The sequence below is a fragment of the Brachionichthys hirsutus genome, chromosome 21, assembly GCF_040956055.1.
Source record: "Brachionichthys hirsutus isolate HB-005 chromosome 21, CSIRO-AGI_Bhir_v1, whole genome shotgun sequence".
In the NCBI taxonomy this organism is placed as follows: Eukaryota; Metazoa; Chordata; class Actinopteri; order Lophiiformes; family Brachionichthyidae; genus Brachionichthys; species Brachionichthys hirsutus.
Genome location: NC_090917.1, coordinates 466,558 through 492,523, shown reverse-complemented (window position 1 = coordinate 492,523; position 25,966 = coordinate 466,558). Strand labels below are relative to the sequence as shown.

At 52.7% G+C, this 25,966-nt stretch overlaps 4 protein-coding genes across 4 annotated transcripts in view; 2 read left to right on the top strand and 2 right to left on the bottom strand.

Annotated features, from left to right (window-relative positions):
* The first annotated feature begins 269 nt into the window (after window positions 1–269).
* Window positions 270–5,843, top strand: LOC137910360 (myosin light chain kinase, smooth muscle-like). The gene is made up of 18 exons (XM_068754797.1): window positions 270–362; window positions 790–1,012; window positions 1,515–1,622; window positions 1,656–1,790; window positions 1,875–1,940; window positions 2,250–2,288; window positions 2,340–2,494; window positions 2,592–2,748; window positions 2,925–3,236; window positions 3,309–3,405; window positions 3,484–3,687; window positions 3,763–3,980; window positions 4,094–4,217; window positions 4,360–4,512; window positions 4,816–4,945; window positions 5,026–5,107; window positions 5,228–5,368; window positions 5,456–5,843. Exons 1-18 carry the CDS (start codon window positions 270–272, stop codon window positions 5,659–5,661), a joined length of 2,643 nt encoding a protein of 880 aa, XP_068610898.1. The 3' UTR covers window positions 5,662–5,843.
* A 355-nt stretch (window positions 5,844–6,198) lies between these two features.
* On the bottom strand, window positions 6,199–9,231 carry coasy (CoA synthase). Its single transcript, XM_068754582.1, has 9 exons — window positions 8,565–9,231; window positions 8,275–8,489; window positions 8,033–8,164; window positions 7,722–7,911; window positions 7,438–7,502; window positions 7,286–7,370; window positions 7,063–7,160; window positions 6,841–6,987; window positions 6,199–6,756 (listed from the first exon to the last, which is right to left on the bottom strand). The coding sequence occupies exons 1-9, from the start codon at window positions 9,229–9,231 to the stop codon at window positions 6,670–6,672; spliced, it is 1,686 nt and encodes a 561-aa protein (XP_068610683.1). The 3' UTR covers window positions 6,199–6,669.
* A 1,096-nt stretch (window positions 9,232–10,327) lies between these two features.
* On the bottom strand, window positions 10,328–12,972 carry zdhhc6 (zinc finger DHHC-type palmitoyltransferase 6). Its single transcript, XM_068754631.1, has 10 exons — window positions 12,706–12,972; window positions 12,525–12,616; window positions 12,254–12,413; window positions 12,024–12,182; window positions 11,671–11,724; window positions 11,376–11,543; window positions 11,260–11,301; window positions 11,017–11,162; window positions 10,890–10,936; window positions 10,328–10,804 (listed from the first exon to the last, which is right to left on the bottom strand). The coding sequence occupies exons 1-10, from the start codon at window positions 12,970–12,972 to the stop codon at window positions 10,704–10,706; spliced, it is 1,236 nt and encodes a 411-aa protein (XP_068610732.1). The 3' UTR covers window positions 10,328–10,703.
* A 1,179-nt stretch (window positions 12,973–14,151) lies between these two features.
* Window positions 14,152–25,966, top strand: part of vti1a (vesicle transport through interaction with t-SNAREs 1A) — a 31,363-nt gene continuing 19,548 nt past the window's right edge. The window contains exons 1-3 of the mRNA XM_068754795.1: window positions 14,152–14,285; window positions 16,139–16,197; window positions 16,785–16,895. Of these exons, the coding sequence (XP_068610896.1) occupies window positions 14,192–14,285; window positions 16,139–16,197; window positions 16,785–16,895 (264 nt within the window). The 5' untranslated portion in view covers window positions 14,152–14,191. The remainder of the gene's footprint in view (window positions 14,286–16,138; window positions 16,198–16,784; window positions 16,896–25,966) is intronic.

The window sequence follows — 25,966 nt, the reverse complement described above, 5'->3', positions numbered from 1 at the left end:
ATTACTTTGATTGGGCTTCTCTTCCACAGAGCGGGAGGCGTGGACTTCCCACTCTCTGCTTTTCCTGTTTTGAGCTTTAAGACTGAACAAAATCCTTCTCAGGTTTCCGACTGATAAGGATAATTTTCCAGAGAATAAATGAGATTCTGGTAGAATAAAAGCAGTGAATTATTCTGCATGCCTCCACCAACGCCTCAAGCAAACAGGAAATAGACTCCAGACAGAGTCGCTAAAACATGAACAATAAATGTTCTTCGGCGACTCGTAAAATGGGCCGACAAGAGCGCGTCTGTGGGGCCTCTGGAGGCCCTGGGGGAGGAGGAGCCAACACCCGACCCCTCCCAGGTGGACGCCACTACGAGGTCACATGGTCTCCACCTCCATTCAGAACACTCTGCAGGTCGACTGTCTGCAGCGGTGGATCCCAACAGAAAGCTGTGGAACAGGCTCTCCTTGATTCCCGAGGCTCCGCCCACATAGTTTTCCTGTTTACATGAGGTAGGACGGCGAGACGGTCCTGACACCGGGCTCGCTTTCGGCCCGGCGCCTCTCTGGTTCTCATCTGGCGTGTTTTGTTTCTCCCACTCATTTCCTGCCTTCCCCTCTTCCTGTTGTTTCCTCTCGTGTTTCTGTTCCCGGCCGGCGGCGGCGGCGGCGGCGGCGGGAGCGGTAATCCGTGTCATCAATCGGCCTGCGGATGAAACCGGCGGCTTCCTGTGGACCGAGGGGCTGAAACATGGATCGTGCTTCCGGGGGGGGAACTTAAAAAGCAGGAGCTCCTCCTTCTAGCATCACAGAGGATGTGTGAAACCCAACCCCCCAGCCTCAAGCTATATACAGCCGGGTCGGCGTCTCCACTCCAGGATGGACCAGGACGGCAGGAAGACATTCGTGTCCACATTCCAGCTGGTCCTGAAGCCTCGTGCCAGACGTGTCCGTGTGGCGAGGCACGCCGGGGACGGACGGGAAACCAGTAGCCAGACGTTAACGGGAAGAAACGCCGGAGCGACAGGTAACGACCAGATAACAGCTGATTTATGATGATGATGTCACCGTCACCAGGTGCTCCCCATCAGGAGCCCCCGCCGCCTGCAGCTCCTGCAGTTTCCATGAAAGGGGAGAAGCTCAGACTGGACCAGAATCAGATCCACATTCTAATGATTGCCCGATGATGATGAACGTGATTCCAGATGTCGGAGGACGGGGATGAAGCCGTATGACCTAATTTGGTATGAGGCAGATTCCACCGCCATCAATCACTTTGATGACCTCCTCAAAGTGGAATTCACTCACAGCTGCTGCAGATGTGGTTCTGATAAACGTGGCTCTGGGGTTTTGTTTTGACAAGGCCCGTACGGTATTTTACGATTGTTTAGGCTTGGGCGGCGGCGGCGGCGGACGTTCTCTCGTTTACGTGGACTGGATGCTCAACCACATCGGTTTAATCTGAGCCGACCCCCCCCATCCTGATTGGTTTGTAAACCCATTGTCCCTAACTTCCTGTCTCTCCTCAGACCCCGGCCCGCCGCTGCAGACGCCTCGCTTCAACCAGCCAATCAGCGCCACCTTTCAAGGTGTGATCACAGGAAGTCCGCCTCTGAGCGTTTCCTGGCAACACAATGGTGATAATCATCAGCAACACTTCCTTTGTTCAGGTAAAAGGCAGCGTTCAGGCAGGGCGTCCTTCGGGAACGGGCTCGCCAGCCCGACTGTGACGCGGCGTTCACCTGGAGATGCTGGGATGTCCACCTGCACGGCCGAGTCACGCAGCGCTGCGCTACACGGCGCAGGTCCGTTCCCCACAAAGACAAAAACGATTCTCATAGAACTGTCCTGAATATTGAACTTATTTCAGTCTGTTTATGTTTGAACAGCGAGGAAGGAAATCCCCAGAAAGCACGAGGTCACGGTCAAGGTCACGTCTCCGGCTCCTAAAGATGGTAGATTACAGGCTGCTCACACTTCCTGTGTCGTAGTTTTTAAAGTCAGGCAAAGAAAGCCGGAATTCTAAAAATATGTTGTTTTTGGGATTCGTACTTTAAACTGAGAATTGTAAACATTTTTATTTTGTTTTTAGAATCTTTGTAAATCCAAAGTTAGTTTTGATCGCGTCTGAACACCTCCACTCAAAAGTACTGCATCCTGTTTGCCAACCAAACTGACTGCCCACACCTGATTGGTCATAGAACCCTTAAGCCTCCCTATCCATGGACACGCCCCTAAAACCCACCTGTTGCTTGTTTCCACAGACGACGCCCGCCTCAACCCGAAGGTGCCCTCCAGCACAGGTGAGCTGCAGAACCAGGAGACGGTGGCTTAAAGGATTCCTGCTGTGGTAGTAAAGAGGTCCCGCCCCTCCGCAGGTGCACCTGTGGAGTTCGTAGACCCACCTGAGCAGGTGGAGGTCCGAGTCGGAGAGGAGGCCCGGCTGCACTGTGAGTTCAGGAGCAGCTCCCTCCCTGTGGCCTCCTGCTGGATTTACAACAGAGACCAGGTAACGCCGCTTGAGACTCCCTGAGCGTGGAAGGCCCCGGGTTGTACCTCCTCCTCCTCCTCCTCCTCTTCCTCCTCCTCCTCCTCCTCCTCCTCAGGTGGTGGTGGGAGGAGAGAGGACATCAATCAGGAGCAGCGACACACGAAGCTGCCTGGTCGTCTGCCGGGCGTGTCCGGCCGACACCGGCTCGTACACGGTCGTGGTGCGGAACCGAAGAGGTTCTGCCCGGCACACGGTCGGCCTCGCCGTCGTTGGTGAGACGCGCCTTAAAACTTTATTTAAAACATGGCAGACAGACGGGATGCTGCTACACACCTGTAGGGGTCAAGGGTTACCTGGAGTCCATTAAAGGTGGACTACCAGGAGGGTCGGGCCCGGAGCAGGTCCAGGAAGGTCACCCATACTCTGGTTTATGACCCCCCCCCCCCAGACCGACCTGACCCTCCAGCATCCCAGCCAGCTGTTTCCAAGCTGTCCACTACGTCCCTGGTCCTGTCCTGGACGGGGCCCAGCTACGACGGGGGCGCGGCGGTCCTGGGCTACGTCGTTGAGGTCAAACGGGAGGGTCCGGACGGTCCCGGGATCTGGACGGAACTAGCGAGCCGTTGTAAAAACACGTCGCACCACCTGCGATCGGGCCTGGAACCCCTGGGTCAGTACCGCTTCCGAATCCGAGCCTACAATTCAGGAGGGGTCAGCGAGGCGAGCCGGGAGTCGGACTGTGTCAAGATGGCCACGGGGGGTGAGTTGGTTCTTCGACGTAGGACGGGGGGGGGGTTCTAGTTCTGCTGTCCTCACTTGTCTCCATTCGCAGGGGCCCGGACGGACCCGGCCGTGTCCTACGTCACGGTGACCATCGATACCGAGCGGAAGGTCGGCGAACACTACGCCGTGCTCGACAGGCTGGGGGGGTAAGCCCGAGACCCTCCGTAGACCCCCACAATCCCCCCCGTAGCTTTCGGTGAGGCTCTGACTCCACCTTCTTCCAGCGGGAAGTTCGGCGAGGTCTTCCGGTTGTCCCACAAGGAGACCGGCCAGGAGTGCGCGGGGAAGTTCTACCGAGCCCGGACCTCCAAGGAGAGGAAGGCCGCCCGCGCGGAGATGGAGCTGATGAACTGCCTCCGTCACCCGAGGCTCGTCCAGTGCCTGGCCGGCTACGACTCGCGCACGGAGACCGTCATGGTCATGGAGTAGTGAGTGGGAGTGGGAGGCGTCGCCGCTTCCGTCCCGGCGGCTCCGCGGGCTTCAGCCTCGTCCGTTTCGCCCAGCATTGCAGGCGGCGAGCTCTTCGAGCGCCTCGTGGACGACAGCTTCGAGCACACGGAGCCGACCAGCGGCCGCTACATGCAGCAGATCCTGGAGGGCATGGAGTACGTTCACCGCCAGAACATCGTCCACCTGGACCTCAAGCCGGAGAACATCGTGTGCACGGACCCGACCGGGACGCGGATCAAGATCATCGACTTCGGCTTGGCCAGGAAACTGGGTGCGTGCGTCGGCCTGGTGGTCGCCAGCCACGCGCCGGAGGAGGCGGCTAAAGCGGCGGCTAAAGCGGCGGCTGAAGCGGCGGCTAAAGCGTTTCTGTCTCCCGTTCCTCAGAGACGGGCAAACCTCTGATGGTGATGCACGGCACGCCGGAGTTCGTCGCCCCGGAGGTCATCGGCTTCGAGCCCCTGGGCCTGGAAACGGACATGTGGAGCATCGGGGTCATCTGCTTCATCCTGTAAGTGTTGAAACGGCGCCATCTCCCGGTGGCTTCTGTTACTGCACCCTCCATAATGACTGATGCCTGAGCCGCTTCCTGAGCTCACGATGGATGGAACGGCTCGATCCATCACGTGACCCTGGTTCCGCTTGCGTCCCAGGCTCAGCGGGGAGTCCCCCTTCCAGGGTAACAGCGACGCCGAGACGCTGGCCCTGGTGACGGCGGCCTGCTACGAGTTTGACCAGGAGTCCTTTGAGGACATCTCTGATGAAGCCAAAGACTTCATCAGCTCCTTGCTGAAGAAGGACTGCAGGTTGGTCTTTTTTCTTTTTCACATTCCCAGGCGCGGGCCAGAAGCAAACCGGGCTGAACGACCCGATAAGGTTCCAGCAGCCTCTTTAACATGCAGAAGCCGCTCCGTCTCGGCTCGAGGACGAGAAGACGAGAAGCAGCGACGAGATAAATGAAGGGCAAAGCGGTGCCTCCGGCTGACGATGTCACCGGCCTTCCTGGTGACATTTTCGAGGTCACCAAATCATTAATGATGCTGTGGGGGAGCGCCGGCCTGCGCTGGAGGCCGCTGGCGGTGTCTGACCCCCCCCTCCGCTCTGAACAGGTGCAGGCTGTCGTGCACCGAGGCCCTGGCCCACCCCTGGATGGTCTCTTTGGCCCCTCTGAGCCGCAGGACCACCAAGTCCCTGAATAAAGGCCGGATGAGACGCTTCCTCGCCAAGCGAAAGTGGAAGGTGACGCCAGAACCCGCCGGCCCTTTCCTTCCTGTTGCTACGGTAACATCTTGACCCAGCGCTCTCCTTTGAACTGCTAGAAAACGGGCAAGGCTGTGCTGGCCCTGCGGCGAATGGCGAACCTCTCCAGCAGGCCGGACTCTCCTGGAACGCCCTCGGAGGGTGAGACGGATCAAAAGCCACGCGCCGCCTTCCCTGCTGCGTGTCCCGCAGCCACGCTCTGTTGTCACTTCCTGTTTAGCCGCTTTGTGATCCAGTTCCGTCCTCCCGTCTCTCATCCAGAACCAGCATGGAGCCCGGAGGCGGAGCAGGCCATCCAGTCCCTGGATACGCAGCTCCAAAGCGGACCTAGTTTCCAGCAGGTCCTGAGGGACGCCGCCCTCCCCCGGGGAGCGACGGCTCGCTTCACCTGCCTTGTGAATGGTAGCGGCATTGACGAGGCCCCCGCCCACCTAACACCTAACCTGGGTTTCGTGTTCTGAGCCGGACGCTTGCTCCTCTCACATCTAGGTTACCCGGCGCCGGAGGTGGCGTGGCTCAAGAACGAGGAGCCGCTGTCCGAGTCAAACCGAGTAACCATGGAGCAGCTCGAAGGCGGGGCCTGTTCTCTGATCCTGACTGGCGTGGAGCCTTTGGACTCGGGCGTCTACGCGTGCAGGGCCACCAACCGGCTGGGGGCCGTGGCGTGCGCTGCCACACTGAGGGTGGAGATGTGAACGCGGCGTGTCTGAAGCACGACAGGCTCGGAGGGCGTTTCTCACGACTCACATCAAGTCAACTTCCTGTCCATGAGTGGTGGTTAATGCACACTGAGGAAGCGGGGTTAGTCGCTACGGCAACGATCAGTCACGGGTTTGGCACGTTTGAATATTAAGATGTTTGTTTAAAATATTAAAATTAAAGGTTCATTAAAATGATCAGAATTGTGGATTATTTTATGGCTCAGAGCTCAGCAAATAAGGACTTGTTGGGTCATTGGCTCCTCCCCCTCTGTTGGTGGGGGAGAAGCACAAAGCATTCTGGGAGGAAGTGAGTCCGTACACTTTAATGGTTTAATTTCACTTCTCAGAAGCTTCATGATTGGTTAATGTATACAGTAAATGTATTTCATAAACCTCAGATGACTATTTACACCAATTGAAAGTGCTAAATGCTAATGTGTCAGCTGGCTAATCTAACGTTAAATCATTAAAGGCTGAACGTCGCCTTCCGGTGGACGAACCTCAGAAACGGAGCGACTCGGTGGCTGGGACTGAATTAAAGTCATTTATTCATTTAAGCGTTCCAGATACGCAAAAATAACAGACACGGCTAGAATGTCTTTGTAATATAAAAGGCGTGGCTGAAGCAAACAGGCAGTATTATGGGATATAAAGTTCAACAGCAGTTTAACCACTAACACGCAGACTCATCTCAATGTTTTCTTTCGTCATTTAACATGAATATATTAGAAAATATTATATTTATCAGAATATCCCGTTTACCCCGCAGGCAGTCAAATCAATTATGTTCTTTATCAGGTAATTACTTTAGCAGCGGGAGGTTGCCGTGGCAACTTCAGTTTCCATCTAAATGCATGTCACTTTTTTAAAATCCCCCGGACTAAACCAGATGAGATGAAACTTTCTGAATCCTCCAGATTCTTAAAATGATTTTTCACCAAGCATCTTGATAAAAACAGACGTTCAGGCACCGAGTCTCCCGCGGAGCGCTCGCCCGACGGGTCACAGCTGAGAGGATGGCGTGACCTTGGCGTGACCTTGTTGTCTCTGCTGGATCCTCGTCTGAAGACGAGTCCAAGCCTTCAGCACCTTTTTAAACACAAAAAATGGAAATCAATACAAGTGGTCTTCATTTTAGCAGTCGGACGCAGACGCCGCGGCGGGGGCCCCGACCTGTTTCTCGGTCACCTCCGGTTCCCACAGCGTGCTCAACGCCACGTTGGCGTGCTCGAGTAGCTTAGCGTTGGACCACTGGCTCTGCAGCCGCTTCACGGCGTCTTCAGCGGCAACGCCGTCTCGCCGCGTTATCCTCAGCACCGCCTGGAGGGACCATCGAAAAGGAAGATAAAACACCGGAAAAGATAAACGCGAGGCCTTAAATCCATCGCCCTTTACCTCCTCTTCAGGGATGATGGCGACCCAGACCTCGTGGACCAGGTCCGTCCAGCCGGCCTGCAGGAGGACCGCCGTGTCCAGAACACACACCTCCTTACCTGCAGAAAACACATTCCAAAGAGTTCAGTCTCTTCGTGTTCCCCGGTTCAGCCAATGGGATCAGAGCACGAGCAGAACGCAGGGCCCAGGTTAGCTTCGGTGCTAACGCAGCCGACCCGCGGACCTTCCTCTCCGGCTCGGCTGATCCTCCTCTTCACCAGAACTCTAATCTCAGGCCACACGATGTCCGTCAGAGCCTTCAAACGCTCCTGTATGAAGAGCAAACAGTGAGCTCACAGGAAGTGACATCATGACGGCGCTGAGCGAGGGCGGTACCTGGTTTCCAAACACCTTCTTCCCTAAAGTGGCTCTGTTGATGGTTCCGTCCTCGTGTAGGAGCTCTAAAATAGAGGATTCGTGTTTGATGACGGCGACTTACGAACGGGAACGATGCGTTTTACCACATTTTAAAACGGTGACATTTATTATAAACATGAGTTGATCCCGCCGACCCGGTTCAGCAGACGTCTGTTAGAATCACAATCACCGAGTTAAACACTGACAACCGCGTGGGCAGTGACGGCAAGCCCCGCCCCTCCACCAATCACACGCTAGCTCACCTCGCCCAAACTCCTCCAGCACCCGGCGGTAGGCCGGCGTGCCGGGCAGGTACGCCTCGTGTCCCAGCCGGTCACAGTCGACCCGGGCCGCCCCCAGCGCCTCCAGCTGCCTGCTGACGGTGCTCTTCCCGCTGCCGCTGCCTCCCGTCAGGCCGATCACGTACGGAAGGGGCGGGAGGTGGGGGGCGTCCTGGAGGGGGGGGGGGGGGGGCGTGACAGCGGTCGGGTGAGCTAAACATCAACAGCCTTGAACCGAGTTTAGAGCGGGTCGCCCACTGGAGGTTAGGGTTCGGGTTTCCAACGCGACCTACTTTGGGCGGGGCCAGGAGGGCGCCCAGCAGGCGGGAGCGCAGGCTGGAGGAGCTGATCTTCTCCTCCTCTGGGAGAGTGCGGCGCTCGTCCTTCAGCAGCTGCATCACGTGCAGGACGAGAGGTCGGAGGCCCTGGAGCAGAAGGAACACGGGTCGCTTGAGGAGGAACTGCCCTGGGGCACGAGGGGGTCAAGAATTCTGCCCCGGGTGCTCCCGCGACACCCGAAACATTCCCAACTCACGTTCTCCAGGCGCTTCTTGTTGACGGCCTCGCCCCCCCTTCTGGTCTCCTCGCTCACCACCATGCACTGCAGGAAGGGGTCGACCACGGAGACGCCGTAGGGGTCGTCCAGCGGCACGACCTCCACCTGCAGCGAGGGCCTGACGTCCCGCAGGAACTCCTGGAGCTTCTGGACGCGCAGAGCGTACGGCTCAATCAGCTCCTTCAGCACTTTCTCTACGGGGGGGGGGCAGATGTCGGATGGCCGGCCTCAGAGAGCACCAAACACACAAACAGCCCCTCCCCACTCACTGTGCAGCATCGCCTGGTCACACACCCCGATGAGGAGCCGCTTGCTGGCGAGCAGGCACGAGACGTTGAGCAGCACCTTGTGGGCCCCGTGGAGCCGGTCGAACGTCCCCCCGACCACCACGTCACTGTAGGCCTCCAGGGGTCCCGTCCTCTCCCCCGGTCCCGCCGGAGCGTCCTCCTCCTCCTCCTGCCGCGCCCCCGTCAGCAGCACCGAGGGCAGGCTGGGGCCGCAGACGTAGCAGCGGCCCGCGTAGCGCTGCAGAGACCGCGTCACCTGATGGGACTGACCCGGGTCCTGCAGCGGGAAGTCCGTCAGCAGCACCTCCGGGGGGTGGGACAGGGCCTGCGGCGTGGGGAAGGGCCCGTTTGGGACGCAGGCGGCCGGATTAGCACAAACGTTGGTCAGGAGGACACGGACATCCAGGTGCCCACAGACATTCGACGCCTTGCTATAAAGGCGGGCGATGAAGCTGGACAGGTCCGCAGCCGGAGGAATGAAAACGGGCCGGGGGGGGCTCCCGCCGCCGAGGTTCAGCCCGGGGTGGAGGTGCACGTAAAGCGTGCGTTCCACGAGCTGGGCCGCCGAGCTGAGCACGGGGGCGATGCGCAGGGGCAGGGCGTGGAGGGGGGACGTCAGGACGAGGACGCCCGTGCTGAACATGGACATGCTGAGACCCGCAGCCGACGAGATGCCTGGATGGGGGGGGGGGGGGCTGGAAGAGTTTGATTTACTTGAGTCAACAATCAAACGAGCGTTCAATGAGAACAGCTGCTAAACACAATCAAACAGACTTGAGGTCTCAGGCTTTGTTCAGGAGCTGCTGAGAAGCTCCATTACGCGGAAGTGACTTCCTGTTAGCGGCTTCGGGACGGATTAGAGCTCTAAAGTTAAACGAGTTTACTTTACACACCGGATAAACACCTTCCAGCTACAGTGGAGATAGTCAAAGCCGCAGCTAACGAGCTAGCTGCAGCGCTACAACCGTACCGACTACCCGAGAGGAAACCACCTTTGACTCAGCCCCGGCTTACCTGCGTTGAGGTAACCTCCGCGAACCCGCGGACAGGTTCACAGCGCAGGTCCCCGCACGCCCGCCGCACGCACGCTGCTGCTCCACGGGCTCTCCTACGAACCCTCGATGCGGAAATGACAGCGCCGAGACGACGAGTCACGTGATACTCTGCGCCCGAGCTGATTGGTTGAGGAAAAAGTCAGCAGATCGTCTCTTATTAGGTTAAACTAGATTAAACTAAAAGCTAAAGTAAAGTAAGCTAACGTGACAACATTATGGGAGAGGTAAATGAGTTACGTGTGAAGAGAGTAAAATAACTAAAGGCTTTGTAGGCGGAAACGAGACGACCAAGTTATAAGAGTGCACACTTCCGTGTTTGACCTTTCACAATAAAAGCCAACACAGACCGTACCATTATACGAAACTGTCGCATTAATATGCTGTTAGCTGGTTTGTTGCAGGTTTACCTATTCTTAAATCACTTTGGATTTTTTACCACCTACTGTACTCATCAAAATATATGTAGATATCAATATATATTAGTATATAGTAGCATAGATTATATTTTAGGAGTGACTTAACGCTCATTCTTTCTGTGTAACAACTACCTAAATGTATTTTACTTAATATTCCTACATTTTGTTTGCATGAATTTTAAATAAAAAAAACTAACATTTGCAGAAAAAGAGGCAAAAGAGAACCCTTGTGGGAATATTTTTTTAATTTTCATTTTATACTTTGAGGCCAACAATTTGTTTTTACAAAAATAATATAAAGAAACCAAATGTTATCTCCATACTGTAAAAAGAGTTGCATGACAAAGCCCCGGGGCTCGCCGTGCAGAGCCGCTGCATAATTAGCAAACAATGCACATCAACATTTATAGAAACAAAAGACTCAAGTAAAGTTACATAAACACAAGCATTAAAGTCACATTAAAACCTGGTGGCAGACCTTTGAAATTAAGACTGGGTCAGTCGGGAACGGTCCGTTTTAAGACATTGTTCAACAGCACAGAGATTTCAAAAGCAATGGTGATTCAAAAACAAAATCATTTTGTGAACATCTTAACTTCAGCGGATTTGTGAACACACGTTCGGTTTCTGCACGAAGCCTGCTCTAACTGCTAATCTACTTTCTTATCGCTGCTGCCATCGCTGGCAGCTGTGTCGTAATGGCACTTCTCCACACATCGCCTTGGAAACCATCCCCGCTCACGCTCCCCGGCTGAAAGGCAGAAACAGAGAGGAAGGACACTTGGTATTTTTTGCAGCGTATTTATTCAAATCACAACGAAAGCACCTCCCCTCACCTCTCATCTGCTCCCTGCTCAGCACTTTATCTCCGTACATCCACCACCTGAACAGAAAAACATTTCGCTGCTTGTCTTGTGGCCTGAAACCCTAGAGGTCCACCACGTCGGGCTCGCAGTGACTCACTTGGTGCCGCGAGTGGCCATAATGGTGTCTCCTTTGCTGAGGGCGATCCGGGGCTCCTCGGTGCAGGGCGTTCTGAAGAAGGTCTGGACCCCTTTGCTTAGCGGGCAGCACGCTCCGTTGTAGTCCTGCACCACCCGGTACTGGACCTGCTGGTCGAGCCGAACGAGAGATCTGGTTATTCTGCTGCTCCCGGTAAAGCGTTCCTGGTACGTGCTTCGAGGCTTCCGACCTGCAGCTACTTACACTCCTCACTCGTTTATCAGCTTTCTGTTTCAGCTGCTCGATCTGTTGGAATAGGACGCTTTACATTCACGCCGCAGTTTAACAGGAAGCGCATCATGAGGGTGATTTCCACCTACAGTTAAGGTGTGCTGGTGACACTTGGGATGGACGGGCCACTCCAGGCCGTCCCCCTTGGGCGTCCCCGACCACGTGAAGACACGTTGGAAGTTTATCCAGCGGCTGCCGAGGTCGTATGGGAAGACAAACTCCTCCCCTGTTTGGTAGTGCTGTATTCTGTCTTTGGCCTGGAGGAAACAAGGAGCAGTGGGGGGGGGGGGGGGGGGGGTCAAGATGGTTTCAAGTTATTAATCCAGATCGACCAGATTGTCATTAACTATTAATTTTTACGTTAACTACTACTGAAATGCTGACCTTTTCCTCGATCCAGGACTCGATCGAGGTCTTGTTTCGAAGAATGACTTTCATCTGAAAAGGAATAATAATCGCAGTTAAATGACAGAATACGGGATTTAACTAATAACTTCCTTTCTTTCACCGATAAACAATGTGAACATTCAGTAGAATTTCTGACAGGCATCTCTCAAATATTTACTTTCCTGCCCGCCTTTATATTCGATCCCAAAGTTTCTTCCTCATTGTAATTCTGGCGTTAACATAATAATGTTGGAGAGACTTTCCATGAGAAAACCCTTGCAGAACATTCCTCTGCACAGGCAGCAGGTGACATCACTGTTTATTCCATCATGTCATTCTGGAAAATGTACCTGTATGAAGAAAAGCATGCCGACCGCGGTGGTGGTGCCCAGCGCCAAACCCAAGGCAAAGAGCGTGGCGGCGAAGGCGGGCACGCTGAAGGGCACGAGGGGCTGGAAGTGACGCACGGCGCTCATGTCGATCTTCACGATGCTCCAGCCAAACGATATCTGCAGGGAGGTACGGTCGGTTTACACGGAGCGGCCGCCGCCGAGGGCGGGGAGCGGCGGCGACCGCTCACCCTGTCATGCAGCTGCGTGTACATGGTCATGATGAAGATGATGGCGGCGTGAGAGCAGCCCAGCGGAGCCAGCAGCAGGAAGCCGGTGAAGTAGGCGTGGTTCCGGTGTCCGCAGCAGTTGTTGATCCACGGGCAGTGGTGGTCCATCTTCATCACGCACCTGAAGGGCGGGAGGCAGAGGAGGACGGTGCTGGGTGTGGGGGGGGGGTCGACACTGGACACGAAGGCCCCCTCCATGCTCTTACTTTGACAGCGAATGCAGCTACAGTACCTGTTACACTTGCGGCAGTGGTGGGATCGGGGGGCCTTGCAGCCTTGGCACACCCTGCAGTACTGCAGGTACTGGGCGGCTGGCTGGTCCTCCTGTTGTGGGACAAAAAAAATAAAAAGAGTTAGTCAGAATGACTCGGTCTGTTCTTTACACGAAAATGAACATGACAGAGGATCCTTACTGGCTTCCAGCCCAGAGGGATGTATCCAGGGCCAACAAACATAGCGTTGAAGTAATTATAAAGGATGAGGACGGTCCAGTTGATCAGCATGATGAAGTTAATACTGCCCCCTGTGGTGTCCAGTGGCCAGTACCAAACGACGGAGTCCACAACCGCCATGGTGGAGCAGATGGCGATGACCGACAGCGCTATGATCGGACCCCAGTGGCATAATCTCCGAACCTCATGGAGGTTCTCGAATGTCACGAAGCTTGAGAAGAAGTTCATCTCGTCTCTTTGAGGTTGGTACTAAGAGTCGAGTTACTGAATTGATTAAGTTTCAATGCGCTACTTTTTTTCTCTACTGTGTCGCAAAGTCAGCGGCGTGGAGGACGTCTTTCCCTGTCTCCTCGCCGCCCGGCGGCCGCCCTGGTTTCGGGTCAGCGGGGATCTCTGCGTCCCGGTGTTCCTGGCCTCGACAGCAAAGAGCAGCATCCTCTCCTCCCAAGCCTCAAAGCACGCTACGCTTGTGACGGAACTGGCCTCCGCATCTAAGAGACAGACACACGATGTTCGATTCACATTCACAGATAAACCCTGTTGAACTGCAACATTCTCCATCATATACTCTGAAAACTAGATCTACTACTGAGGATGACTGTTGTATGCCGCACACACCACATTTAGTACAAAAACTACTGCAGTATTGTAGGAGTATTGTTTCATTCTGGTGCCACTTTCCACATCAACAAGTATTTAAAACCTTTGAAGGGATACAATCATTTCATGCTTGTGGACTTTTGTTTTGTTGAACGTTCAAATGCAGCAAAAACCGACGTTTAGCTGAACTTACCGAGGAAGCTAACAAGAGATAGCAAACACTCGATGTAGCTAATGCACCGAACGCATCGGGACATAACACGCAATGCGATCATCGAACATTTATATGCACTCTGTTAAAACAGACAAGACGGGCGACGACGCATTAGCGAACATTTGTGATTCTGACTAGCATGAAGGCTAACGCTACAGCAGCTATCTAGCTAGTTAGATACCTTGTTCGCCAGCTTGGGCTGATATAAAATTAGATTATTACTCCCCCCCAATAAGAGGATAATAGTACATGTAAAATATAAAGAACGCGTATCGCATAGTGTACACGTACAGCTTTTATGAAGGGAGAAACACGGTCACCCTAACAACCAACCTGGTCACTTCCTCGTTTCCTTCAGCTTCTTTGCGTGTCAAAAAGAAAGGTTCACCTTTAAACCATTTATTACTTAAACATCACACAGATGTTGAGATTGTTCACATAAAGACTATTAAAATAAAAGCGAATCATATTTTACACCCATTGGCGGAAAGATGTTCAGTTTTAAAAAGTGATCGAGTTGCTTGCCGGTAGTATTTTACTGCGACACCAGGAAGTGACCCGCTCGAGCCTTGTTTTTATTCATCATCTGAGCTGTCAACCAGAAAGCTAGCAGTTTTAAACTTAGAGCTCAACATGTCTTCAGACTTTGAAGCCTACGAGCAGGAGTTCGGGACGATCACTGCGGAAGTTACGAGCAAAATCGGCAGAATTCCCAAATTAAGTGGAGGTAAGAGTCTTAATTAGCTGGAGCTAGCTACCAATTAACGCTAACCGGTATTTCCCAGCTGAGTCTGCTAGCTGTGAGTAGAACTCTCTGCCGGGCTTACTGGGGAGTAATTCGTTATATTTTCTCGTACTTTGAGTTCGTTTTCGGTGAATGTGCTTCTGAGGGTTACTTCATCTAGTTATGGTATCGAGCAAAGAACAGCTGAGGCTGGTTGACCCATTTAGTGTAGTCGCGGCTACCTATTTGATGACGTCACATGCATTAACTATCTTTGCTGGTGGTTTCATCCCAGAGTGCCACTCAGAACTCCCTTCAGCTGTAATATGTGCGTGTTTCGGGGGGGCCTAGCCGGCAGGCTCTGGGTGCTTTGGGGATTTATGAATGGCTGGTGAGAAACAGTCCTATGCACGAAGGACTAAGCGATTGGGCCGATTCTCCACTCGTGGACTTACCTTGAACAACCTTCATAGCGAGAAAAGGCGTCTTTGTGCTCTTGTTTCTTATAAATCTCCTTATTTAGGTAACAAATGTGAAAGAATCATCACGTATTGCAGCTGGTTGGGGTGCAGTAATTACCTTTAACTCTTGGCTCAATTTAAACCATGTTTTTTCCAGCTGTTGCTCTTATAACTCTGAAGCGTGATTAGATTCCGTCGTTGTTTATTCACTGTATTTTAACACGTACAGCAGATCTCCGCTCCGAGCAGGCGTCACACACGTGGACCGGAAACACAATCTTAAATGGATGCTCTGCACATCTGGTCTGAATGTCCTTCCTAATTCAGGGCTATTTTCCGTTTCCTGACGTAATGAACTGAAGTCCAGGCAGTTCCGGCTGAATTCTTTCCTGTAACTTCCGGTTTATTCCTCAGCGTTGACTCTAAACGCCGTTTCCAGCCCTGACTTGGCGCGTACGTCTCTTCCTCCGGACCGGCTGCCTCACGCTAAGCCTCGGTTTGGCCCTGGCGTCAGCGGAGACTCACGGCAGCGCTGTGCCGTATGAATATGTACAAAGCCAGTAAACTCTCTGCGACCAGGAGGAGCTGCTCCGCTAGCTCTGAATCCTTCCCCTCCTTTTCTCATGAAGCGTTTTCTCTCCTCCGTCCTGAAGCGGTTCGATTTGTTCCTCTGCGGTTCGACGTCTCTGGGTTTCAATGCGGGTGGAGGCCTTTCGTCTTCGCCGCCGTTTCTCTGCGTAGCTGCTGATGAAAGCCAGGGCGTGTGGAAAAACAGGAACAGATCTTTCCGACCGGCGCGTGATTAGCTCGACTTCATTGTGATTGAGTTTGTTCCTGGATTCCGGTTGAATATAATCCTGAGTTACGGGTGGATCGTTTGTTCACTTCAGACGTTCGACGGCTTTAAGCAGACTCTCCGCTTAGATTGTCAAATTTAGTTTGATCAGAGTAATTTCTGTTGATTGGACTCTAAATGGCGTGCTGCGAGAATAAAGGAGTGGGAGGAGTTGAAATGGATCTAATCCCTCCCCTTCTGTTGTTGAATAATTGATAATTCCTGACGAGCTGCTGCAGCTTGTGCATGAGTCCTAATGAGTTTCGATGGGGGGGGGGGGGGGGAGTCATTCAGAGTGGGGCTCTGAACAGGAGCTGACACCTCCCTTCCCTTTGAGTCTTAGCGCTCCTCGCTGCTCCCAACAAAGGCCTCATAACTAAGACACATCAAATGTGAGCTCGCCGTGTAGCGAATGTGTAAATATATCTTCAAATGTGTCCTCGTGTGTTGTTTCCTCTCACCCCCTCTCTTCCCCCGTTGTGGGGGGGGGAGTCAGGTGGTTGTCATGAAGCGCCGTTGCTCTGTCGGCTGATCAATATGTTTCTGTTTCTCCCTTTCAGAGGAGAAGACACAGCTGGTTCTAAATGTCGACAAACAGCTTGAAGAAGTCAGAGAGTTGGTACGTCTTTGATCACTAATTTTCCTCCTCTTCCCATTTCCTAAATAATGAATTTGTACAAAGAGGGGAGGGGACAGACGACAGCACCTGTGTTCTCCTGGAGGTGACATGACACGTAGACGCGCGCGTGGCGGGGAGGGAGGCGCCCCCCCCCCCCTGTGATTGCTCCCCGGTAATGTGCTTTTAAGTGACACCCCTACGACACATTTCAAGCCATTATCTGGAGGTGGAAGTCTTCCCGTCGCAGCTTTAGAAACGGAGACAAATCGTCGCTGCATTCGCCTTGTGATGTCACAGCGATCAGTTTCCTCCCGTCTCGCCACGCGTCGGATGCACGCCGGCGCCGTTCACGCTGACATCGCCTGTGAAGGACGGGCTGGCGTGTTCCCTTCTTCACGTATTTACAGAACACCCCTCCTCCGTCACAGCCGGGCGGCTCCTCTCACGACGTTTGATATGAACAGATAAAGACGCGCTGGTGGCAGGGGAGGCGGGGCCTGTGCGATTCGTAAACCTGTGCTAAACATTGTCTATGACTATTGATGGTGAGAAGAGTTTGTTGAATTAACTGGAAGAACTGGTTTCAGCTGGAGCAGATGGACCTGGAGGTGCGGGAGGTCCCCATCCAGAGCCGGCCCATGTACGGCGGCAGGCTGAAGAGCTACCAGCAGGAGGCCGACAAGCTGGACCAGGAGTTTGTAAGTGCGGTTTCTGGAGAGATGCGTTTGCGTTGGTTTCCTGTGTAAACGCGGCCGACCTGCCCTCCTCGAAGGAAAACCGGATGTGATGGGACGATTAGCAGGCCGTCACGCCATTAACAACCTTAAAACTCAATTCACGGCGGGACGGCGTTTCAGCGCCTCTCGGTTTCTGTTCTGGTGAGACGACGCTGGGCGTGGTGCGGCGCGGCGCTCCCTGAGCCCGGGATCACCCACCTCACCCAGGAGCCTCGTCTCCTGGAAGTCTGATGCAAGCGTTCAGAAGGCAAGGCCTCCAGCCCCCCCCTCCCCCCCCCCTCCCACGGATGAGCCTCAGATGTACCGAATGCTGCAGCCCAGCTCAGCTTCCACTTCCTCCAGGCCTGGCGAGGACGCTCCGCTCAAAAGGCGCTCTCCTTTCTGTTTAATGTAAAATGCTGCAGCTTTGTTGAGCTTTCTGTGGATATCAAGGCCCTTCCACTCCCTACCGGCCTCCCGCGGGGGGGTCTACCCCCTTAACCTGCTCTCTCATCCTCCCGCTCACCCGCGGTTTGAAGTCTTCCTTCCACCGGTGTGCCAGCTTGAGACTTCACTCCTCAGCTTGAGCTGACCTCGCTAGCCCAGGAAGACAATTTATCAAGCAGCGCTCTGGCGCTTTCATTACGCTAATAGACGGGACAGCGGGGGTCTTAGAGGTGCCGGGTTGCGGCGAATGGGCATCGCCAGAGAGACCCCCCCCCCCAAAAAAAGAATCCATAAATTCACAAAGGACGAAGACAATCCTGTTTGATGGCGTCGGGAGGAAGAAGGGCGCCGCGGCTCTTAGCATTAGCTTTGATCAGGAGGAGGAGAGGCCTAACGGCAACTTAATCCAGCGAAATCTATCAGGTAAACAGAGCCGGCGTCTTCAAAGGGCCGCGTTTGGTTCGTCCCAGTAGGGGAGGCGGATCTGCAGATGTCTGCTGCGTTGCACGCAAAACAATGCGACTCAAATTATGAACGCCGCTAATTGTAAGAGCGTCTGACGAGCTGTCATCGAGCGACGTCGACTCGGAGGTGATGTAGTCAGTCCCGGAGACTCGGGGTGGTTGTCGGTACACGATTCTGCCTCGCTGTCTTGCCTTTCCGAGGCGGCGCCATGTCGTGTTCTTAGGCTGAATATGTTAAAGTGAGAAATATATTTAGTCTGATGCAGATTCACTCTGATGTCCAACCGTCTGTCTGTCACACAACAATAGAAATGTCTTCCTTCCAGGGTGCTTCTTGTACTTAATTCCTATTTATGGGAATACCTGCTGTGAGGTCTAGGCGGTTGTTGGTGCGCGTGTCCAGCAGATGGTGCTGTTGCTCTAGGGATTCTCCCCCGAAGGAAAGCGATGAGGAGCATTTTGGGCACGTTTACCTATTACTTTTCCTTTCTGATGTGCGAGTGGACCGGCCGTGGTAAATCCCTGCGCTTATTGCTCAGACTGACCTTTTTTTCCTTTGAACCACGAATAGAAAATAATGTCACAAAAAATGCCCTTGTGGTAAAAACAAAACCTGCTTTATTAAAGTGTCTGGTATTTTCTGGCCCAAGTCGGTAAAAGAAAAACAAACAAGTTAGAGGATGATATATATTTTTTCCTCTAAGTATATCCAACGTGATCGTATTTGTGACTTGTCTTTGTGACATCAGCTGCAGCTCTGAAAATCTCCTCAATGTCCGACTACCTTTTTTGTTTTCAGCCTCGATTCGGCTAAACATTCTTTCATTAAACGCGGCGCTGTGGGACTTTTATCATTGAAGACGTTATTATGACATTAAATGAGAAGCCGAGCGAGGAGTGGTCAAGGTGGTTTTGGGGGGGGGGTCATCCTCTGGGAGCAGCATTATTGTGTCCGTGATGCGCTGCAGGCCGCTTCACCAAGGACCGTGAAGACGTCTTTTATTCCCGAGCATCGGGGATGCTTTTGAAAGGCCTCGCCCTTTGTTTGCGTTAAACGGGCTAATGCGTGTCAACCCCTCGCTACGATGAAGGTGCGATTCGCCTGAAGTGCGGCACTCGACTTCAAAGGAAGCCCATTCAGGAGACGTTTAGATCACGATGCTGCGGTTTCCTCCCGCGGTGTGGGATGGAGAAGGATGAGACCAGCTGTCAGCGGTCCTCTTTGTCTCGCGTGAGGAACGGTTCGGGCTTCCAGTCATGGTCAAGTACGACGTCTGGAAGGCCTTTTTCCCATAATAAAACCCGGCGAGATAATTAGAACGTTTCCAAAGACTGGGCCAGCCTTGAAATATTGATCAGTTCATTTTGTAGCGCGGTGAACATAAACTTCTGCCTGCTACTTGTATATTTATCGGCTTCACAAGCGCTGTGAGACGGCTTCAATTACCCCGGCGGTAACATCGTCCTGGTTCATCATGAGTGCTTTTGTGAATTCTGGAGCGGAGCTATCAACAAACATGCTAACGCCTCATTAGCTCTGCCAAGGAGGCGTCGGTGTCTGATCGTAGGCTTTCCTAAAGGTTACCTTCCTGACGCGTTAGTGTGCAACCAGCCGGTTTTAAGTCGTAATCACAGACAATTCAAGGTTGCCGGGACGATCCAACCTCTGCTTGCGGCGCTCATAAACTCATTACGGCGCCGGAAGAGTTTGCAGAATCAGAAAGTTTGTCGTGACGTCTTTGTTTTTAAAATAGACAAATGCAGATAATTCTGTCGAGATTTAGTTCCACCTCTGCACTAGAACAGAGGTGATTAGGAATGGTTGTAATCCGCCATGAAGGGTTCTTGCTGCCCCCCCCCCCCCGTCCCCCGTCCCATTCCGGCGACATGAGTGGGATGTCGGACACTTTAAACCGCCCGGGCTTACAGCTCTTATTAAACAGAGGAGCGACGGCGGATTGACTCTCTTTATGGCTCGCTGCCGAACATCCCATCAATGGCGCCCGAGTCTAATCACTCGCCGCCGTTTAAAGGGGGCCGGCGGTGGAGGCGGGTTCTGCGCGTTCCCGCTGAGCCCGGCGCAGATTTAAGATGTAAACGAACGGATCTGCTGTTCCGCTCTCGGATCGCCTCTTTCATCTGGAACTCGTCGTGTTCCGTCTTCCTCCAGCCCTTTGGGGGATTTGGAGGCGCCGACGGCTCAATCTGGTTTCTGATGCTCTCGTGGCATCGGCAGGTCGAACCCGGTTTGAAGGACAGTCGCCATCGGAGTGGAAAATGGAAGACGCCGAATTTCACTCTCGGCAATGCTCTGAGTTATTACAACTTATGAGTTATTACATCTTTTAATGAGTTATTGCGGCGTATAACACAGACGAGGAGAAACATTATCGATCTTTATTGCTCGTTTTCTGTCTTCACCGAACCTGAACAGGAAGTAACGGAACAATCGGTGAGATTTGGGACTCCTCCTGCCGTTCCTGGATGGGGGGGTCGGGATGAGCGGAGGGAATGTGTTTCTTGGACTTTAGCGGGTTCCTGCTAGAACCCAGATAGCCAGTCATTTGTAAGCAGATCCTCGTCCTCCCCCCTCCCTCCATCTCCTTGTGTTAACACTTGTCTTTAAGTTGGGGGGGGGGGTCTGCACTCCGCCTGGAGCGCAGGTTTTGCTTGGCAGTGTGTAAATTCGGCCGTTATCGTTTTCGCCGTGTCGCTTATCTTTCCTGGCCCCTCGGAAGTCGCTGCACTTCCTCGCGCTGACAGCGATCGGGATCGCTTTCAGACGCTTGTCTGGCTGAGTCTGCCGTGAAGCGGCGGCCCTCCCGGCGCCCCCCCCCCCCCCCCCCCCAACGCTGTCCTCGGGGCTCGTGTGATTGAGTGACTGGAGCGAACGGGGGCCACGGATAATAAGGAGGAAAACACAAGACATGGGGTGATGATATGATAACGCCCCCGCCCCTCCTCCCTTCCTCCCCCTCTGTTCTCCTTTCTGTCCTACCCCCGGTTTCGTGCACCGGGCCTGTCCCACGCAGCAGAGTAAACCTGAAGTGACGTGTGACACCCACTCCCCAGTGATGTGCTGACAAGCGGGTACTAGAATAGGTGACACTGTTTTCTCCTTCGCCGCGGCGGCTGGAGTCTGGCGGAGCGCTTCATGAAGTATTTATGAAATATATTATTATTCCTCCGCTCCGTGTTTCTGCCGTTTTAATAAGCCGGCCCGCCAGAAGTGAGGGAAGGGGTAAATAGAGGAAGGCTTCTTTGCATTTCTTCTTCGCTGGCGTCTCTCGGTGGCCGCCGCTCCGTGTTTACAGATGTTTTGCCCCCTCCGTCCCTCCTTCACGCGCTGATGCAGACGCACAATTAAAGTGGGCTTCCTGGCCTCATCCTAAGTGTTCCTAATGAGCGCCGGAGAGGAGGGATTGTGTCTCCCGCTCTCAGCGACCAACGCTTTCTGCCTTTTCTCCGCTGGTTTTGAAGCCTGCAGTGGAATCCGGCTGCGGCCTTGATCAGAATTACATTGTGGAAGATGAATTGCTTCCTTTTCTTTCTCAATTATCTGGGAGGTTGGCCACCATTAGTGCGTCGGCCCGCTCCTGCAGTGAGACGCGACTCTTTGGTTTTGTTCCCCTCGCAGCTCACGGAGCGCCGGTTTTGTTCGCGTTGTCCAAGTTGGTGTACATTTTTCTTTTTAAGTTTTTATTCTGAAATTATCTGATTCATCTGGGTTTTTTTTTTTTATCCTTGAAGAGCTTCAGATGAGAATAATTCTTTGTAGGAACAAAGAGGAAATCTGTTTCCCGTATTTATGCCCTCGGCCAAAGGATATATTATATTATTCTATTCACATGTACATATTTAGGACAGAGTATATCTTATAATATATTTTTTAATTGACACGTTTTAGCCACATTTTATTTGTACCATTTTGTGGAATTTAAAATGTTTTAATTAAATGATCAAATGAGTCATAAACGCATTATATTATATTACATACAATATTGTAATAATTTAACATATCAGTAATATTAAATGGATGTATTTATGTACAGATTTAATAATATTTAAAAACCCCAAATAATGTGATCAGAAGCTAATCGGGAAGCGATGGAACCGAGTTGTAATGTAAAATGATCCGTGATGGATGTAAACGCAACAACAACAACAACAACAACGGCCCCCGCCCTCCTGCTGCATCAAAGTCCGACCTTTTTTGGAGCTTTTGCACCCCGTCTTTGAGGACGGGGATTAAATTGTATTTTTTTCCAACTGGTTCCGTAAATTCCAGTACAAGCCCGACAGACTGGGAATTTCAGACGGGTGCGTGCTGGAAGGTTTTTTCCCCCCTTCGGCCGGCAGTGGGGGGGTGAGGGGGGGGCTTTACAAGCCTCATCAGCATTTGAATGTGTTCTAGCAAGTGAAATAACAAAGTATACATAAATATATGGAGATAATGATCTGGCTAAGTCTCTATATGTGCTGCATTATTCTTATGCTAATGAGGAAGCTATTCAGCAGCAACAATGGTCACGCTACACGAAGGCGAGTCTCCTGAGCGTGGCCACCGGCCCGCCGCTCGCGCTCAGCGGGCCCGACTCCTTCCCTTTGTGTCTAGATTCTTCTTTTTTTTTTTTTTACATTACATTTTTCAATTTTAGATAACGCTCCAAGAATAGGCTTCAAACGGGAATGAATCATAAATGGAGGTCAGGACTGAAGCTCTTTCCACAGCAGAGAAAGGGTTAAAAGTGAAGGTGTTTCTTTCTTCCCAACGATGGGGGGGACTGATGGAGAGGAGCTCCTCTCAGCAGAGGGTTCACTGAACTATATGTAGGTAGCCACAGGCTAATGGGCCGGTTGGTCCCTGGTTTGCCAGGTATCCCGTACCCCCCCCCCCCCCCCCCCCCCTCCTCCTCCACACTCGCTTTTCCTCTCCTCGTCATCCTCTTGCCATCATTGTGTGAAGATCCCTCCTCTTCCCTCTAATCTCACCTCCTTCTCTGGTGCTGACCCGGGGAGGCCCGCTTTATTCCCCACTGCACGCCAGGAGCCAGCGTTGTGATGGGGGCCCGGGCGGCTGCTCCTCGCCCCGGCTGCCCGCCTCCCCGTCGGCGCTGCTCTATTGATTTACTCCCCCAACCGCTGCTGTCTGCCTCCGGTTTGCACCGAGGTCCCTCCTCTCCGTAACCCTCCCTCTTTCTTTCTCTCCCTCTTTCGTTCTCTTTGTTTCTTCCTTTCTTTCTCTCCTCTGTCGCCTCATACGCGACCGCGGGCTGATGGGGGAACACCTGACCGAACGGAGGAGGTGAGAGGAGACGGATGGAGGGAGTGGGCGGGGCTCTTTGATTTTTCATTAGAGGAGCCTCCATATTTTAATGTTGGGTTTAATCGGGCCCTCATGCCTTAAAGAAACGACCATCGAGACGCGATCCCTCGGCCTTCTGGTGGTATATGGTTCCTGTTCAATCAAAGCCCACCTCCAATTTGCTCCTTTGTCTGGAGTTGCGCCTCCTCCCCCGCCTCCCCTCCCTCCCGGCCTCCTCCTACAGTCGTTAGGCTTATTGACTGATCTCGCCTGTACTTAGCAATAGAAATGAGTTTGACAGGGAAACCCTCCACCGGTATCACAGAGGAAGGCGCATGAAAGACCCCCCTCCCGGGATAGCCGCCTCCCCAGGAGAGGGTCAGGTAGCACTTTATGGCCGTGCTATTATGTGTGTCCATTGATTTACCTCATCAAAGCGGTGTCATTAGTACTTTGTGATGACATCATCATTTTGTAGTCCCAAATTCAGATTTGATTTGCTTTTGAATTTTTTATTTGTCTTACAAATGATTCTTAAACAGATGTTAGGGCTGAATATTTAGATTTTATTTAGATTCTTCATTTTTATTTAGAAGGATGGAACTATTTAAAATGTTTTTTCCTAAATTAAACCAAAACGACGGAACAGATTTCCTTGTTCTTGGGAACGATCCCGGTTTACCGGCTCAAAGATGACCTCATCGGCATAAACTAACAGGAAGTGATTGAACTCCGCCCTTTGTTTGTAGCGTTCCCTTCACCTGCGCCGGCGCGCTCTGCTCGGTCATGCACCTCTTATTTCTTTGCGTTTATGCTTCTTGCTCCGCGTGTCTGAGCCTCCTTTCGGTTCTCTCGTGGCGGTGAAACGCGCTTCCTGAAGCCACCGGAGCTCCAGCCTGGGAGCTAATGAGGGGCCCCCATGCTGTTATCTGAAGGCTCCGGCTCCATTAGGGGAGCGAACACACACCGGGCTCGCCTTCGCATATGTTGCGCTCTCTAAAGGAGGTTTTCCCCTGGAATGCTCAGCCTCCGTTGCCGTGGCGAGGAGTGGAGGGTGCACCAAAGAGCGGTAAAACAAAGGGACAAATGACACCCTCCTGCGACAGCCTCGGTCCCGGGCTTGTCGCTGCTCGCCCGTCTGATAATAAATCAAATGCATTAAAAGGGCTTTTATTTAATTGAAGGGCCTCTCACACTTTTGTTTGTGTTAAAGGGAGATGACGGCGCTTTCCTCGCTTGCGTCTCCCTTTGTGCCGGCTGTGTGTCGAACCCCCGCCGAGCAGAGATGCATTATTTAAGACGCTGTTGTGATACTTAAAGGTCTCTGCTTCCTTTTAACGCCATGCGGCATCAGTCCACCTCTGCCCCCACGTGTGTGTGTGTGTGTGTGTGTGTGTGTGGAGGGGGGGGGCTGCCGGGACTGGTCCACACATCACCTGGGAAAATATCCCAGCGTGAGGGGGGAGGGCAGGGCTGGATAACCTTCTGGGGCCTTTTAGTGTGTGGTGATGATTTCTGTGGTCGTTTTCTGTCTCCTTGCCGGAGGAGGAGGTGAAAATGGACGCTTAAATGTGCTTTTGGAGCCGCTGGAGTGTCGCGGCTCCTCCTGATGAATGCGGTTAATTGCTCCTCGTGCGACGCCACCAGCCGCGTGCGCGGTGGAACGGGAACGCCGGGGTGAAAGGCTCTGCCGAGGAACTTCGGCCCCCCCCCTCATTACACCCTGCCCCTGGCTGCTTTTACGCCTTTTATTTATCGTCTAATGAACTGTTTGCATCTCTCAGCTTTCCAGGCACCGCTATAATTTGCAGTTTTCCTTGGAACGTTCTTATTGGCCCAGGAGCAAGGAGGAGAGATGGAGGGAGTTGAGATGTGTGTATAAATATAATTGTATTTGAATTAAATTCTTTTTTGTTGTTTTATCTTTGTATTAATTTGGCGATTTCTCCTCTTTATTTTTTTGACTGGAATCATTTCAGTTCCGAGCGATGCTCGCTGACACATATTTGCTCTAATGAAATAAGCTCTAATTTGCAGCTCAGAGCATTACGCCGGCCTGATTAGCATATCTGATATGAATTGTTATGCATGCATACGTAATGACATTTTGATGGCTGGAGAGGAACAGTGTTTGTCTCGTGCTATCCGTGTCAGCGGAGGTACCAGCGCGTGTTTTTGACAGGACCTCCGTCGCTGCGTCTGATGGCGTGCGTTGGAGTTTTAAAGGCGGCCACTTTGCATAAAGTTAAGATGTACCTTTGTACTTCTGCCGCGTTCTTCCGGGAATAGAAACAAATTCTCACCCGAAGATTTAGAAAAAAGTGACAAAAGACGGCCCTTTCAAAAGGATTTAAAAAAAGGCCGCTTCTTGCTTCCTTCCTTTCTTTCTTTCCTCTCCCGTGCAATCAGGTATCTTCTGAACGCGGCGTCCTCTTTTAGATCGCGCAGCCTGATGAGCTGCTTCTTGTCTTGAGCTTCTCGGGCGGAGCAGCTGCTGGAGGAGACTGGTTTCTGCTTCCTTGACCTCCATCGTGAGCCTGTCACGCAGCATTTTCATGTGCTCAACACCCCATAATAATCAGATCTGCTCCTGCTTGAAGCAGTCAATCAGCGTCTGCTGTTTACATTTCACATCAAATGGGAAGGCGGTAATCACTCCGGAATCTGCTGTTTTCCGGAGGGGAATCCAAACAGTGTGTGCCGTAGATACTTTCATTTTGCTGGCGCGCTCCTCCTTTCTACTCCCTTTGTCACCCGGGCTGCTCTCATTGCAGAGACGCTCCACGCATTCATCTGTAACAGACAGGTATTTAGAAACACGAAAAAAGCCGCCTGCG

Excerpts from the sequence above, each read along its gene's own strand:
- zdhhc6 (XM_068754631.1), bottom strand. The coding sequence starts at position 12,972 with ATGAACTTCTTCTCAAGCTTCGTGACATTCGAGAACCTCCATGAGGTT. Across the intron at positions 11,725-12,023 it reads GCATGCTTTTCTTCATACAG|ATGAAAGTCATTCTTCGAAA; the intron begins GTACATTTTCCA and ends ATTCCTTTTCAG. Across the intron at positions 11,163-11,259 it reads CTGATAAACGAGTGAGGAGT|GTCCAGTACCGGGTGGTGCA; the intron begins GTAAGTAGCTGC and ends CTCGACCAGCAG.
- LOC137910360 (XM_068754797.1), top strand. The coding sequence starts at position 270 with ATGGGCCGACAAGAGCGCGTCTGTGGGGCCTCTGGAGGCCCTGGGGGA. Across the intron at positions 363-789 it reads CAGGTGGACGCCACTACGAG|CATCACAGAGGATGTGTGAA; the intron begins GTCACATGGTCT and ends TCCTCCTTCTAG. Across the intron at positions 2,289-2,339 it reads GAAGGTGCCCTCCAGCACAG|TAAAGAGGTCCCGCCCCTCC; the intron begins GTGAGCTGCAGA and ends CTGCTGTGGTAG.
- coasy (XM_068754582.1), bottom strand. The coding sequence starts at position 9,231 with ATGTCCATGTTCAGCACGGGCGTCCTCGTCCTGACGTCCCCCCTCCAC. Across the intron at positions 7,161-7,285 it reads CAGCCGAGCCGGAGAGGAAG|GTAAGGAGGTGTGTGTTCTG; the intron begins GTCCGCGGGTCG and ends TGTTTTCTGCAG. Across the intron at positions 6,757-6,840 it reads CGGAGGTGACCGAGAAACAG|GTGCTGAAGGCTTGGACTCG; the intron begins GTCGGGGCCCCC and ends GTGTTTAAAAAG.